At 44.4% G+C, this 15,110-nt stretch overlaps 1 protein-coding gene across 2 annotated transcripts in view; it reads left to right on the plus strand.

The window, feature by feature from the left end:
• The window catches only part of cep170aa (centrosomal protein 170Aa), a gene marked incomplete at its 5' end in the record, with an annotated part of 58,047 nt that overhangs the window by 15,011 nt on the left and 27,926 nt on the right, over nt 1–15,110 (plus strand). The window contains 5 exons of one of the 2 annotated variants that reach the window (XM_080741169.1): nt 1,886–1,942; nt 2,472–2,691; nt 6,359–6,496; nt 13,017–13,190; nt 13,896–14,195. In XM_080741169.1, coding sequence (XP_080597295.1) covers nt 1,886–1,942; nt 2,472–2,691; nt 6,359–6,496; nt 13,017–13,190; nt 13,896–14,195 — 889 coding nt within the window. Of the gene's footprint in view, nt 1–1,885; nt 1,943–2,471; nt 2,692–6,358; nt 6,497–8,554; nt 8,917–13,016; nt 13,191–13,895; nt 14,196–15,110 lie in introns of those variants that run through there. The other variant, XM_080741168.1, reaches the window with a different exon arrangement.

Below are 15,110 nucleotides of genomic sequence, written 5' to 3' on the forward strand. Positions count from 1 at the left end.
GTGTGAGAGAGAGAGAGAGAGAGAGAGAGAGAGAGAGAGAGAGAGAGAGAGAGAGAGAGCTGGCTCAGCGGTGCAAAGTCATAGAGCACTTTGATTTAAATGCATAGCAAGCAGCACACCCAGCCAGGCTGCGCTACACATAATAACCTTATATACTGTAGACTTGGTGCAACAATATGGATGTGTGGTCAATAAAGCGCAGAATTACCAGCAGCTCAGACTACTTTAATGGTCTTCTTTCAGGTCTCCTCCCAGGCTCATTTAGAAAGTTCTAGAGTTGTAACAAGGTCTAAATCCACTATTTTATGTTCTCAGATCTCGGCACTTGCTTCCAGTGGCTCAAAATCCCTCAAATGATTAAAGGCTGAAATACATCTCTTACTGTTCCCTGAGTTAAAACAAAGCATGGCGAGTTACAATTAAATTCCAGAGGATCTCGAGACTTGCGCCAACTCGGACTAAATCCAATCTAAAACTTAGATTATGTTCTCCCCTACCTTTTATTACATTTTGCACTGTGGCCTTTATTCTTTTTGTGCAATTAAATGTCTATTCGTTGAAATCACATTTATGCTTTATTTATAGTAAAGCACTTTGAATTGCCTTTGTGGGTGAAATGAGCTATACACATTTTGCCATGCCATGTCCATCTTATATTTACAATGGGCTTATTGCCGCATCCCACTTCCACGCCCCCTTTACATCCACTACAACTCATAGGTAGTCGTCTAGGACGTAAGGAATACAGCCCCTAACCCTATGCCGTCCGCTCATTCGCTAAGCACGAGAGAGAGGAGGCAACAGGGGAGGGGGGGCGGGCAAGCGAGAGAGAGAGAGAGTGAAATTTGACACCACTGTGTTTGCACGTGCAGCTCCACACTCACTTGTGGAGGAGTGCAGAGCACGGCAGCAGAGTCCCCGCTACAAGACAAGCATCAATGATCAAATATAGAGCAGTCCTGCCTGAGCGCCCGGAGGGCGCGAAGTCCTAGGAATGGAGCGGCGGCGCAGCCGCCGCGACAGTTCTAGTATATAACAAATGATTAAGTTTACCTTTCGAGCTGTCCCGAGATCACAATTTGTCAGTCTTTGCCATGTCCATATCTAACAAATGATTAAGGTTACCTTTCGAGCTGTCCTGAGCTCACAATTTGTCAGTCTTTGCCATGTCCATATATAACAAATGATTAAGTTTACCTTTCGTGTTGTCCTGAGCTCACAATGTGCCAGTCTTCAGTGCTCTCTGCTTGCAGCCCCCACAGGTTGCGTGGGAAGGCAGGTTGCTTTCCTATTTAGTCTTGGAAGCTTTGTCCCCACCATTGAGCCCATGGATCAGGCTGATCTCAGATGACTGATTTTAAGTCGCACCTGCGTGGGTGCCCGGCTGTCCGCTGACGTTTGTGTGGGAGCAGAGACGCGCAGAGAATGTTAGAGAAGCAGGGGCTGAAATTTATAAAGGGGCCTTTTGGTAGAAATATTAAAAATAGCAGACCTCCAAGCTCACAACGCATCACGCTGCGACGTGCTGTGAGCTTGGAGGTCGGCTATTTTCAGTGTGTGGTACCACTCTGAACTAAGCATAATCAAGTCAATCCTGGATATGTTGCGTAACGGCATGGATTTCTACACAGAGAGGGCAATTCTTTCAGCATAAGATGCTGCATTCAAGTTCAGGAGAGTTTGGACGAGGCAATTCTCTTGAATGCCGATATGGCATGGCATATGGCATTTGCATAACTGCATTCATGGTCTGGAAAGGGCACTTTTTACAAATGGATAAAAGGGCAGGGGCTCAAGCCCCCTTTGATATCTATGTGTGCACGTGCCTGTGTGGGAGTATCAGTTTTCCCTTTGCCAGAAGTTCCTTAACCTGCCTGTCTCACATACCAACCTGTTCACTGTGGTTAGAGGAGAGCTCACTGTACCTGAGGAGGCTCTCAAGGTAAACACCACACACACACACACACACACACACACACACACACACACACACACACACACACACACACACACACACACACACACACACACACACACACAGACAGACAAAATGGGCCCTGTGTGATTATGGACAATGACTCTTTGCTCAAAATCTAGAAAACAGTGTGCATAACAATGTAGTCCATTGCAAAACACATAGTTTTGTAACAGCACACAACACAATGCAATCAAACACAATTTTTTTAAGACACTCTCTCAACAATAATATGAGTGAAAAACATTAATGTTCAAATTGCAACATCATTAATACAATTTCACTCTCACATTATTTTTGTTTCATTTGCTATAAATCCTGTTAGAGGTTTCTAATTCATGATAAAACTTCATAAACATGCTTGTGTACTACATTGTGATTTTGCTTGTAATGACCTATAAATATGGGCATGCCTTTTATAAATTTCTTTCCCTCTGTATCTATCTTTCACTCTTTCGTCACTCCCCCCCTCGTCCGTCTATCCTTCTCAATCCAGCATGAGAAGTTCACCAGCGGCCTCCAGCTTAGCAAGAAGCCATCTAATGGTGAAACCACAACCACCACCAAATCTCCCATCAAGACCCCTACCAAAGTACTCAAGGCACCCGGTGGTGGCAGCCCGAAGCTGGGGGAGGGCAGGACAGCAGATGGCGTCGCCTCCCCGGCTGAACCAGCTAAAACCCCTGACATGCACAAAGTAGATGACAAGACAGCAGGTGAGAGAGCATGACAGTAGTATGAAGCTGTTTCACATGTTTTACACCAACTGTATGTTTATTTTTTGCAACCGTATAGGTCGCAGTTTACTATCAGAACCGTCGCAGCCTGACTGAATTGACATTTCGTTTCACTCCATTATTCAGTCTGAACGTGCTTTCATCCAAGGCAGTTTCTGGGATGGGCGTTGCCAAAGAGGCAGTCTTCTGTGATTGGTTCACCGTCTGACCAACACAACAGTAGCAAAGCAGATGATGTAGTGTTGTTATGTGGCTGGCTAGTGGCTAGCCTGTTGCTTGCTAGTGCTACTTGCTAACCAAAGAAACAGGCAGAATAGGAGCACTACGAACTAGTAATCAAACACAACATAACATGTCTGCTACTGATGTTTCATAGCGAGATCGATACGATCGCAATTTACCGCAACTGGCGACGCGATTTATGTTTGGGAATGTGCGGCACGGTCCGGCGGCGGCGCTGGTTTACTTGGAAACGCACATGAGTTCTGGGAACACCCCACCCACTCTGCTCACAAGACACTGATTCACGACACTGATTCGCTGTACGGATTTCCAAACGAGGAAAACCTCTTCAATGAGAGCACTTCCAGACTACCTGAATCGCCAAAACAACATTTTAAAGGGGTGTGGCTAGCGATTCAGGGTCTGGAACCAGGCTAAAACTCATTGCAACCCTGGATACTCTGGAACAGTCAATTGAGATGTACAGTACTGTATTACCCAACCTCAACATGTGTTGAGATAATGTGTGTTTGTGCCCTCTTTAAAGCTGTACTGTGGAAGCTGCTCAACTAGTGGTCAGTAGCGGTATTGCTTTTTTCGGCCGGAGTCGTTCCGGGGGTCGCGAGCACCTCCGCCTTGCCGATACGATTCCGTAGAGCCGTCTCCCATCATTTTTAGACCAGAATTGAGGGAGTAGCAAGCAAGATTCCTTCACCAATGTAAACACAGTTGCTGAGGGAAGCTACTTCCTTTAGAGACAGCAAGACTCGCTGTGATTGGCTGGTGGTGTATGATCGGCGCTGTGATTGGCCGGTAGTGTATCATGTGGGAGATGACATCATTTTGCCGGGAAATTCTCCCCCCCTCACAACTCATAGAAAACATATAAAGAGAAGGCTTCAGAAGCTGAAAATAACAGAGTGGGGGTTCTAAAACTTTAGCGATTTAACAGTTAGGACAATTTTAAGATTTGTTTTATAAAAAAAGTTACATGGTATAACTTTAATAAAAGCCTATGGACTTATAAGGAGTCAACCACACAGTCAGTTATCCACCTTTATTATTGTAAACTGGCTTATCCAGGGTCTGGAAAGAAAATCCATTGTAAATCTGACATTGGAACCCATGGCATTGCTAATTCCAGGTTGGTCTCTCTATAGAGAGACAGGATAGTGAGGGCAGAGGGGAGACATACAAAATGCAATGCAGGTTGCAGAATGGCACTGTGGTTGTTAATGGATATTGCTATAGCTGGCTCACAGCTTACAGGAGTGCCTTGATGCAGGTGATGTGAGCAGTGTACATACTGTAGATGGCACCGCTGCAGTTTGACATAACATCATTTTTTTGTTATTCTCCAAACACAAGTGTCATCCCAATTGTTTCTTTATGAAAACAATCAGAAGAAGGGGAAGGCCTCAAAGAAGTAGGAAGCTGCAGCAGGTTGATCAGGCTGGTTGATCAAATGTCTGTCTCGCTTAGTGACCATGCTCCATGCACACACACTACACTTCAACACCCACACTACACTTCAACATAGAGCATCATAATACAAACACAACATGTGCAAACATAATCCACACCTGTCTTGTCAACACAGTAGATGGGACACAGGACAGTAAAACATCACTTTAATCCAGGAGTCTTCAACGTTTTCAGGCCAAGGACCCCTTAGTTGAGAGAGAGATGAAGCAGGGACCCTCACAGTTTAATCGTTTGACAGCACAATCATCAGTGTATTTTGGATTCATGTCAATTTGTGTTTTCAGATATTTAACCACTTGAACCGTCAATACTTAACAATCTTGACCTTTCACTCTGTACTTAGTTTGCTCTTTTTTCTCCTCAACACCAAACCTCTTTGCCGAAAATAGCCGATCTACAAGCTCACAACGCCTCGTAGCGTGAGGCGTTGTGAGCTTGTAGATCAGCTATTTTTGGCTAAGGTTCTCAGAATATATGGACACTAGGGTTCAAGTGGTTAACATAAAAAAGGAGAAAAAAGGTTTCTATCACACAAAGATTTGGAGGCCCCCCCTGTAGTAACTCTGAGGACCCCCTAAGGGTCCTGGACCCACTTTTGAAGACCTCTGCTTTAATCCTTGTGGGCTTATACACCAGCCCAGCAGGGGGCGATAGATGTGTGTTTCAACCCTTTAGCTAGAGACTTACTACTCAGTGCTGGTTATAATATATCCAGTATACTCCCAGCCAGGTATTTCACTGAATCTATCCCAGGTCTACAGTATTCACTGACTGGAAGGTTATGATCAAAACTAGGGCAGGGGTCCTAGCAGGGGGTCTGGTCTAAGCTCCAGATGTTGAGACAGGGTCACATGGGGTGTGTCTGGGTTTGTACAGCTTAGCCCAGAGCGCTTTTATTAGGGTCACAGTGCCCAGACTGCCCACCCACTGCATGGCTTTAAATCCATATCGCCACTGTCGGGCAGAAACCTTGTATCTCCAAGTTTCATTGTACATTCTTTTGCAAAGTAAAGCACTGCTTCATCACACAAGGCTGTCGCACAAAAGTAGTGAAAACAGCTGTGTGCTTGTAGATCGGCTGTTTTCAGTAGTTTAAATCATTTAAAAAATAATAAATACAAAACAAACGGTTTTGGACATACAAGGTTTCCACCCGACAACGACAATATGCAACCATACTTTGCTCTTAAAGCAAGGACACATGCGTAAGGACGGACACACACACACACACACACACACACACACACACACACACACACACACACACACACACACACACACACACACACACACACACAGTATGGTATAGAGCCCCATATACCACCCACAAGACATGGTTCTACTGTAATAATCCTTGAGCGTTGCTACTGTAAAGCCAGGGCAAACCACATCCTCAATAACACCTCACACTAAATACATCCATTTTGTAACTTTATATATAGGGTAGGCCTCCCATCTATAGTTAGGAGCAGTACATGTATCATTATCTGCTTTGAAATGACTGGACTCACATTGCTCTGTTAAAGGGGCGTTCAAAATGAAATAGTCTATGTGGCAAAGTGTCCCGCTGGTGAGAGAGAGAGAGAGAGAGAGAGAGAGAGAGAGAGAGAGAGAGAGAGAGAGAGAGAGAGAGAGAGAATGTCTGTCTGTCTGTCTCCATCTTGTAGTAGGCTAACTGACCTGTAAATAGGTCAGTGCAGCTAATAAAGCCAACCAGACCAGAGCTCCCAGAAAAGGGAATGAAATGAACACACACAAATACATACTTACACACACACAAATACACACACACAAATACACACACACACACACACACACACACACACACACACACACACACACACACACACACACACACACACACACACACACACCGATTACATGGAATGTATTTGTCAACATTTTAAAAAGTAAATTTTGTTATCTATGTGTGTGTCAGGGGACATAGCAGCGGTGCACCGCGGGACGCCCCTCTACGGTCAGCCGTCCTGGTGGGGGGACGGAGATGCAGACGATGAGAACTCTTTCAAACAGGAAACCAAGACGTCCAGCAAAAAACACGACAGCTCTGCAGCAGGTGAGAGACGGTTTCAAACAGTCAATGCTCTAACACAACCTGGATACACGGTCACATTGTCAGATATTGTAAATATATATTTTTTTTTTTACACCTAACAGTGTATAAATGTAACCTGTAAGGGCCTATTGGTTACACTTTAACACTCACACCGTTACACATTGATACATTTACACTGGGGATTTTACTGTGTTCCAACAAGGCTATGGGAAGAAGGAACAGTCATATACGGTCAGTGTCACCGCTCGCACGCTCAGTCTGTGCTCTCGCTGACTCTGCTCTTTAGATAGGCCTGCCTAGAGAAAGAATATAATACACACATCGAAAAGTAAAGGATGAGGAAACAACATGTGATAGTTCTTCTTTTGATTTGTTGAATCCTTTATGTGACAAAGGTCACAGTAAAGCCCTTTGCACACAGGCGCGTTTAACCGCACGGATAAAACGGACAATATAATTTTTTGAAAAGAAAACAATGATTCTCTATGACCTCATGCACACCGGCTCCGAATTAGCCGTGCGACGAGTGGCTGCGGCCGTGCGTTTTTTTCTCGATCGAACCCAGTTCGATTCGTGCGTCTTGTTGCATGCGGTAAAAAACTCATCACTCCTTTTATGACTCCTTTTTGGATCCGCAGCGCCGATTCCGCACAGCCTTGCACACCAAATCCAATGCGTTTTATTCATGCCGCAAACGAAAAAAACGCAACTGTCCTGTGTGCAAAGGGCTTAAGTCAGCCAGCACTGGTTTCAATAGAACTGGCTCCACCTCTGCTATCGATATTACATTATGTGAAACGTATTATAACTAACATGCCAACAGCCAACCAGATGTGTCACAACATCTACGGCTTCTAAAGCAACATGAGTTTTTGGATGAAACCATCTAGTAATGATATGATGACTGTTTTAGTAATAGTTCATGTGCTGTCTCTGTAGCCTCATTGTAATACAAAATACTAAACATAGGAGTGTTAGAGCGATGTAGGCTATTTGTTGGATTGATCGTCACTTGCACAAATGGACATGTCCCAAAGCGCTTTCCTCACTGCAACCATTTTGTTCATCAATGTGTCCCTGAGCAATTGGGTACAGCGCCCCAGCCCCCAGTCTAAAGTCCAAATGCTTCCACACACCGCATGTCAGCTACTGTATCTACAACAGTTACTCTTCATCTTCAAAACCTCACTGTTCAGCAACAGAGTGAATAACAACTTGACCTTTCATGTAACAGGTCATACAGTTAATTTGAACTGTATTTACAATGGTTTGGCTTGCTTCAGGGTCATGAAAAATGACCAGGTGCTGAAGGTGTGTTGTCAACGGGTCTATTTGCTTCCATTTGTGCTCTTTCTGAGGTAAATTAACATTGTGGAGTCTACTGTGTATGTTTCAGTGGGTGATGGTCTGAGACACAATAGTCAGAAAATATATAGGTTCTATTTGTCATGTTGTTTTAAGGGTGCTTAAGTAGTGCTTAAGTAGCTGTCTCCACACAGTGTGACATATTAGACCAGGCTGAGTTTTATTTTCTTTAAGCATTGTAATGAAGCTTGGATCTTAAAGCCATCTAGCTTAGTTTATCTGCTCTTGTTTGTGCTGGGGGTAATGGCCAAACGGACTCTCTGTCTGTTTGTGTGCGTGTGTGTGTGTGTGTGTGTGTGTGTGTGTGTGTGTGTGTGTGTGTGTGTGTGTGTGTGTGTGTGTGTGTGTGTGTGTGTGTGTGTGTGTGTGAGTGCATGCGTGCACGCTTGTGTGCACGCTTGTGTGTAATGCTTGTATGAGTACTCTGTCCACGTGCAGACAAAGGTTTGTGTTTGTATGTGCCTACTGTATGAGTGTGTCTATATGTATACGTTTGTGTGCACACAAAGGATATTGTGCGTGTTTGCGTGTTTGTGTGTGCGCAGTCTGCGCACGAATGCGCGCGCATGTGTATTGTGACTGTGGGTCTGGGTGATCCCATTAACTATCAGTAGGGTGCTGTGCAGGAATAACAGGATTAGAGATCAGGCAGAATTTCAGCTGGACCATAATATGACACATTGAGTAGTCTGGTCTAGTAAGGGATGGATGGATTGATGGGGGAGGTACGGTAGACCACAGACAACCAAAAACACCAGGCTAAAGCTTTCTTCAAATCTATTTCAGTCTGGGATGAACACACGAGCAGCACTATGGAATAATCTCCCGGGCAGACAGTCGCGCTTGTTCTTGATGCTGGTGGCATAAGATATACCATTTAGCCCATTTCTCTGTGTTGACCCATGTTGTGACATCGGCAGTGGATTGCGTGCTGGCGGTGGAGAATCAACAACATCTTTGGCGATGTTTGTGAGATTGGAGTAACACTGATAATTTATTATACTTTTCGTTATAATTTGTTCAAATGGGGTTGAGAACTTCGGTAATAGAAGTGGGTGAGTACTACCTAGTTGGTGTTAATGTGTCAATTTGGTGGAATCGCAGCTACTCAACTTAAGATGGCTCAGGGGCCACCCAGAAATACAAAAAGTCTAAGGGCCACAAGCTAAAAATGACGGACCTATTTGGGACGTTTAGACAATGACTTTGTAACACACCACACAAGTAGTCAAAAGAAAACATCCACATTTACATCTATAAGGCCAAACCTCATTGTCATTGAACAAAAAAGATTGTCATGGAATGATGATTAACCCATTCAGGCCGGGTACACATTTTAGTGTATGGGAGGGGCTTACAGTACATGTACAGTATGTAGCAACATATTTGTTTTTGTAGGATAAATTCTGATTTAGGCCTAACTATAGGTTAGGCCTAAATGGGTTAATGATGAAATGATGTATCTTCTTTTGGAACAAACAAAATAGCAAAAAATCGAACCTCTGTTCGAAGTGGAGCTGTGTGTGTGTGTGTGTGTGTGTGTGTGTGTGTGTGTGTGTGTGTGTGTGTGTGTGTGTGTGTGTATTGCAGTTGATGCTCAGGGAAGGCTAGACTCAACAGCACCTCTCTGGTCACCCAGGATCATGTGTACCGATTTTTGTGACATTTGAAGAAAATATGTAGGAAAAGGAGCAAAAAGTGTGTTTTGGAGAAAATTCAAGATGGCGGAAAATCTATCCTGGCGCAAATGGGCGTGGCCTATATGGGGAGATGCGTCTTGACCCAAGGAATTCAGGGAAAAAAGAATTTTAATTTTCCGATCTACGGTTCAAGAGTTACGGGGCAAAACGTAAAGTGGGCCGTTATAGCGCCACCATGAGGCCGAGTGATGTAATTATTTTTCGATTCATTCTTAAAATCATTATGAATCTCCTCTCCGAGGTTTGAAACTGTAGCTCCTATGGTTTACGAGAGAAAAATACTTGAATGTGATTTCTTGCATTGTCCCATTATAAGTCAATGGGGACAATTAAGCGTCGTTTTTTGCCGATTACGTCGGCATGGTAAGGCGGATCGGAACGAAAGGTAATAGAACACCATTCCCGGCCGAGCCGCACATTTTGATGTATATATTGCGCGAGTGGCGTAAATGGTGCGACACTAGTTACGCGCCGAAGTTTAGGCTACACGGACGGACGGACGGACGGACGGAGACAGACAGACCCACACACACGGCCACGTATAGGGAGCTTGTGTTCCACACAGCTCCAAAAAGTATTGTACTGTATAAAAAAAGACACAAATTGTTTTCTAGTGGTTTTGGAGAGAAACTGAAAAATGACATTTGTCCACACTGAAAGTAGACAAAATATATTTTATTGGTATGACCATTACATGTAGCAAGGGCCACATGCGTCCCACGGGCCGCAGATTGAGTAACGCTGGTCTAATAACATCCAAAGAAGTTCTTGTTCTGCTTGTTTTTGTTTTGCATACAGTATCTGCTTTAACAAATTGCTAAAAAGCAGAAGGCAAGTGGTAGTGAAAGAGAGGTTCAACTGGCGGCAAAGCCTTTGTGTGTACGTGCGCATGGGTGTGTGTGTGTGTGTGTGTGTGTGTGTGTGTGTGTGTGTGTGTGTGTGTGTGTGTGTGTGTGTGTGTGTGTGTGTGTGCGTGTGTGTGTGTGTGTGTGTGTGTGTGTGTGTGTGTGCGTACACGTTTCAAGTGCATCCCTCTCCCCTTCCCAGTGAATAGGCTGTGTTGTTGGACCCCCCCCCCCCCCCCCTTCCACCCCCCTCTCTCTGTATTGTCACTCAAGCCTATTGGGTTACACCCAACCCCCCCCCCCCCCCCCCACCTCACACACAGATACACATGAACACACAGCACTCACACACTGTCTAGTGTCTACTACTCTCTCTGCACCGGAAGAGTCATTAGCCTATCTTTAGTGCTGTAAGTACCTCTATAAATTCCCTGTTTGATAATTGTACTAATTGTTTTAAGTCTTTTAGTTTGATGGAAATCTGACAGTGAAGTGTTTCACTCACACGTCAGCGTATTTTATGTTTTTGCTTGTCTACCTGTGTGGCCCTTTGAGACAATATGTTCATTCACCGGTCGGTTCTCTTTAGCTTTGTAGTTGTAATGTCACAATGTGGACACTGGACAGACACGTTGAGATGCATAAGTAAGAAATATGTAGTTTGGTGTTCAAACAGTCCTCACTGAAGCCATATGTGGTCTGTAGCATGCTGACTGTATGGTCCTGCATCGTTCAGTGTCATTAATTATGTAATACTTTAACCGTTAGCTAGTTTCACTGCTTGTTATTCTCACGGGCTATTGGTTACCTTCTTAGCTTCTTGGCACTCTATTTTCTTGACCGTTTATCCTTTTCTTTGTTGACTAGAGTTCATGCCACTTTGACTTACTCTAATCTTGCACTTTCAGACAGTCAGGGTAAGAGTGTAAATGTTAATGCTAATATAGTGCAGAAACATAAATTAAACTAAAAGCAGAGAGGTGCTCATGTAAAGTTAAAAGTTAATGTTTTTTTTTCTGTTTTATTTAGACCGTTTTGAAGGCATTCATCATGAGTCATGACGTGCTTTTGCAAGGAACAGTACTTTTTGTCACATACAGTGGCTGTATTTCAACCGGGTTCTTCCCAGACATATCATATGATTCATAGTAACGTCAGTGGAAGTTGTTAGAAATGCACAGTGTCATGCATTATCAGAAATAGGAACTGCCTCAATTCAAAATGTCGTCAGTTAAGGGAAGAAATTATGGTTACATGTAGAATTGTTAATATAGACAATAGAAAACACATGGTATTAATATAATACAGATCAATGAGTATAACTGAAATATCTTTCTATCAGTGTTTGCACTCAGTGCAGTGTGTTACATTGGTTTCAGTTCTTAAACCTCACTCGCAATATATTTCTTTTCATTTATTTTGACTTTGAGTGTCCATATCACCACTCTGTTCACAACCGTGCTTGTAAATCTTCCCAGACTTGCAGAGTGGCTTAGGCTGGCGAGAGCTTATCGTGTTTCAAACATGAGTCCAAAGAGAAGTTTTAGGACAGCGTCAGCAGCTCAGCACATAACCTTAAAGTGAGGATGAGCATGTACCGAGGCCGCCCGTCGCTCAGAGTCAGTTTCCAGCAAGATCCTGCAAGGTCACAGTTTCCATTCATATTATTATGAGCAACATTTATGTCTCTCTCTGCACAGAAAGAAAAAGCACCAATATCCCGGTAACTGCTATGCAGTATTCAGTTTCTTTTTGTTTAGTGATTCTTTTCACCTTATGCCTCACGTGTCTTGATTTTTTTTCCCCCTCCTAAATGTGAGCAGCTGGTTCCTCTAATTTCTAAACAGTATCATTTATCAAGTCCTGGTTTCACAGAGGCCCTGTTTTGTTAACGAGAACAGATGAGAAAATAAATGGTCCATATTGTTTATTAGCAAAATGCCCAGAGCAGATTTTAGACCGCTGCACCAGCAGCTTTCATCGCGAGTGACTGACTACATGCATGCATGCGTGCGTGTGCGTGTGTGGATGCTTGTGTATAGTTGTATAATAGTGTGCATTAATGTGTTTTTGTGTGTTTGTGATGGAAATAAATAGAGATACACAATGATCATGTGTTGTGTCCTTTGGTTGTAGTTTAGATTGGTGTCCGCTGCCATTCAAATTGAGACACTTATTTTGAAAAATGGCGAGACAGTCTCAAAGGAGACACTGATTAAATTGGCCTATATGGGGCCCCGAGCTTGACCTTTCACCTTAGTGTTTAGATAATGATCCCCATTGTCCGCTCTCTCAGTGACATTGACATCTTAATAAGCTAATAGATGACTCCTTCATGGAATGCCCTACATACATACTGGCTTGTCTGTGTATTTACCAGTAAGTTAGATAAGTTAAACGTAACTAGGTCAAGTCCTTTATCATCGGTTGCTGCTGAAAGAACACTAATGTATAAGTACCGATGGCACATTTCTACTCATGTGCAGAGTATAATCTTTATTCTTTATTCCAAAAACAAATATGAAATACCTTCGCTGTATTTTTAAATGTTTTTATTGAGGTGAATATTCCGATTGTTGAATACTCTCTCTCCCTGTTTTGTGGTTGTAGACGGCAGAGAGGCACGGCGAGGAGAGAAAGCCAAGGAGGACAGCCTCCATGCATCCACAGGCCAAGAGTACTTTGAGATCCCCACCAAAGAAGGCCCGGTGGCCAGCAACGGCATCCACGAGATCCCCACTAAGGACACGGAGGGCACTGGCGCTAATGCTAACTCCGCTACAGGTGAACGCAGTGTTTTAACCTGAATCTTATCGCTCCGTTTTGAGGACATGTGAAAATCCTGACATCTCACTTTTATCTAGGCACTCTGCGTTGAGAGGTCGCACTCATAGGCGTAGGAAAAGCTCTGCTATGATATGGAAAAATCACACCCGTGTGAACTGAGCGGTGGTTTACCCCTCCCCCCCCCCCCCCCCCTTCCCCCCTGTGTGTGTGTGTGTGTGTGTGTGTGTGTGCGTGTGTGTGTGTGTGCCTGGTCTGGCCTGGCCTGAACAACAGCGCCCCTCCCTTAACATGTGTGGTCATAAAAGGTACTGCAGGCCTGCAGGCTACATACAGACACACACACACGCACACACGCACACACACACGCATACACACACGGCCACGTATAGGAGACGGTGTAACCACCGCTCAAAAATGTCAGTACCTTTTACGTGGAAGATTTTCCAGTGCCGCTGCAAGTAATCTCTCAAGATCCAGAACACATTGGTGCATGTCAGATACGATTTTCACGTCCTCTCAACAGTGTCATGGCATAAGGAAAGTTTATGTTAGCGGCAAACAAATTGAACCCATTGAACGACACAAGCTGGCAAGCGATAACGACACACAAATTTGCCAATGGTGTGAAAACCTTGTCTACTAAAAAGCATTTGCATGCATGGCGAGCACCTGACAAATAACCTGAGTCTTTCATCTTTCAAGGACACGCCTCCTTCACCATAGAGTTCGACAACACGTCGCCTGGGAAGGTCACCATCAAGGACCACGTGTCCAAGTTCACGGCCGACCAGCACCGTCCGCGCTCCAAGAAGAGCGGAGCGGGCGGCAGCGGCGGCGGCGGGAGGGACCTGACCACGCTGCAGGCCGCCATGATGGCCTCGGAGAGCAAGGTGGCCGACTGGCTGGCCCAGAACGACCCTACGCTGGTGCGCAGCGAGTCCGCGGAGGAGGACAGTAAGAGCATCAAGAGCGACGTGCCTGTCCACCTCAAGAGGCTCAAAGGTGAGGTCATTTATTCTCTAGAGACTGGTGATACTGAAGCCCTGCTGTTCATCAGAGCTTTGTCAGCATCACCAGTGTGCAGACTCTGGGCCACGGATGTGCATGCCCTACCTTCTTCATTTATTCTGTCTTCTCTCACTCTCTGTGTCTCCCTGGCTCCATTGTCCTTAGCCCCACACGGACAGGATCAGATCCCGAAAGACGTCTGAGATATAATTATTAACAAGACAAGTCATTTCATCATGTTCCCAATTTCAACTACAGTATCCGGTAGTGTTAATTCACAAAATCCAGACATTGCTGTACATTTATCAGTCCCCCTGAATTTGACAGAAAACTGCTTGTAATTCACTTGGTAATTTTCACAGAGGTGGCTGGGTGAAAATCACAGAACCAGATGGAATTATGTACTCAGTGATATTAATCTGTGTCAGAATCTGATAGATAGGCCTGGACTACTTAGCCTAGCACAGCCAGCCATGTTAAAACAAGGTGGGGATATATATACTGCAGTTAGTTAGCTGCATTAGTATATAGTCTGGCCAAGCCAGGCTATGGACTGCTGGCCTAGCGGCCCAGACATCTAGGCTCAGTGTAGCCTGACAGCGTGTTGCGGGTTTGACTCCTGATCCCGGCAGCCTTTGCTGCGTGTCACTACCCATCTCTCTCTCTCTCTCTGCCCATTTCCTGTCAGCCTACTGTCCTGTCAATAAAGGCGTTAAAAAAGCACAAAAATAAATCTTAAAAAAGAAGAAAATCTGACAGTCTCTCTCTCCATCCACTCATCTTTCCATCCACAAAGTCATCTTCTCATCATTTCTCTCCACTTCTCTAACTGTTTCTGTTCTTCCTCTTTTGTCCTCTACCCTTTTATCTCTCACAAACGCACGCTGCTGTAAACTGATACAGTAAAAA

This window comes from Nannobrachium achirus (assembly GCF_963921795.1).
Source record: "Nannobrachium achirus genome assembly, chromosome: 13".
Taxonomy (NCBI): Eukaryota; Metazoa; Chordata; class Actinopteri; order Myctophiformes; family Myctophidae; genus Nannobrachium; species Nannobrachium achirus.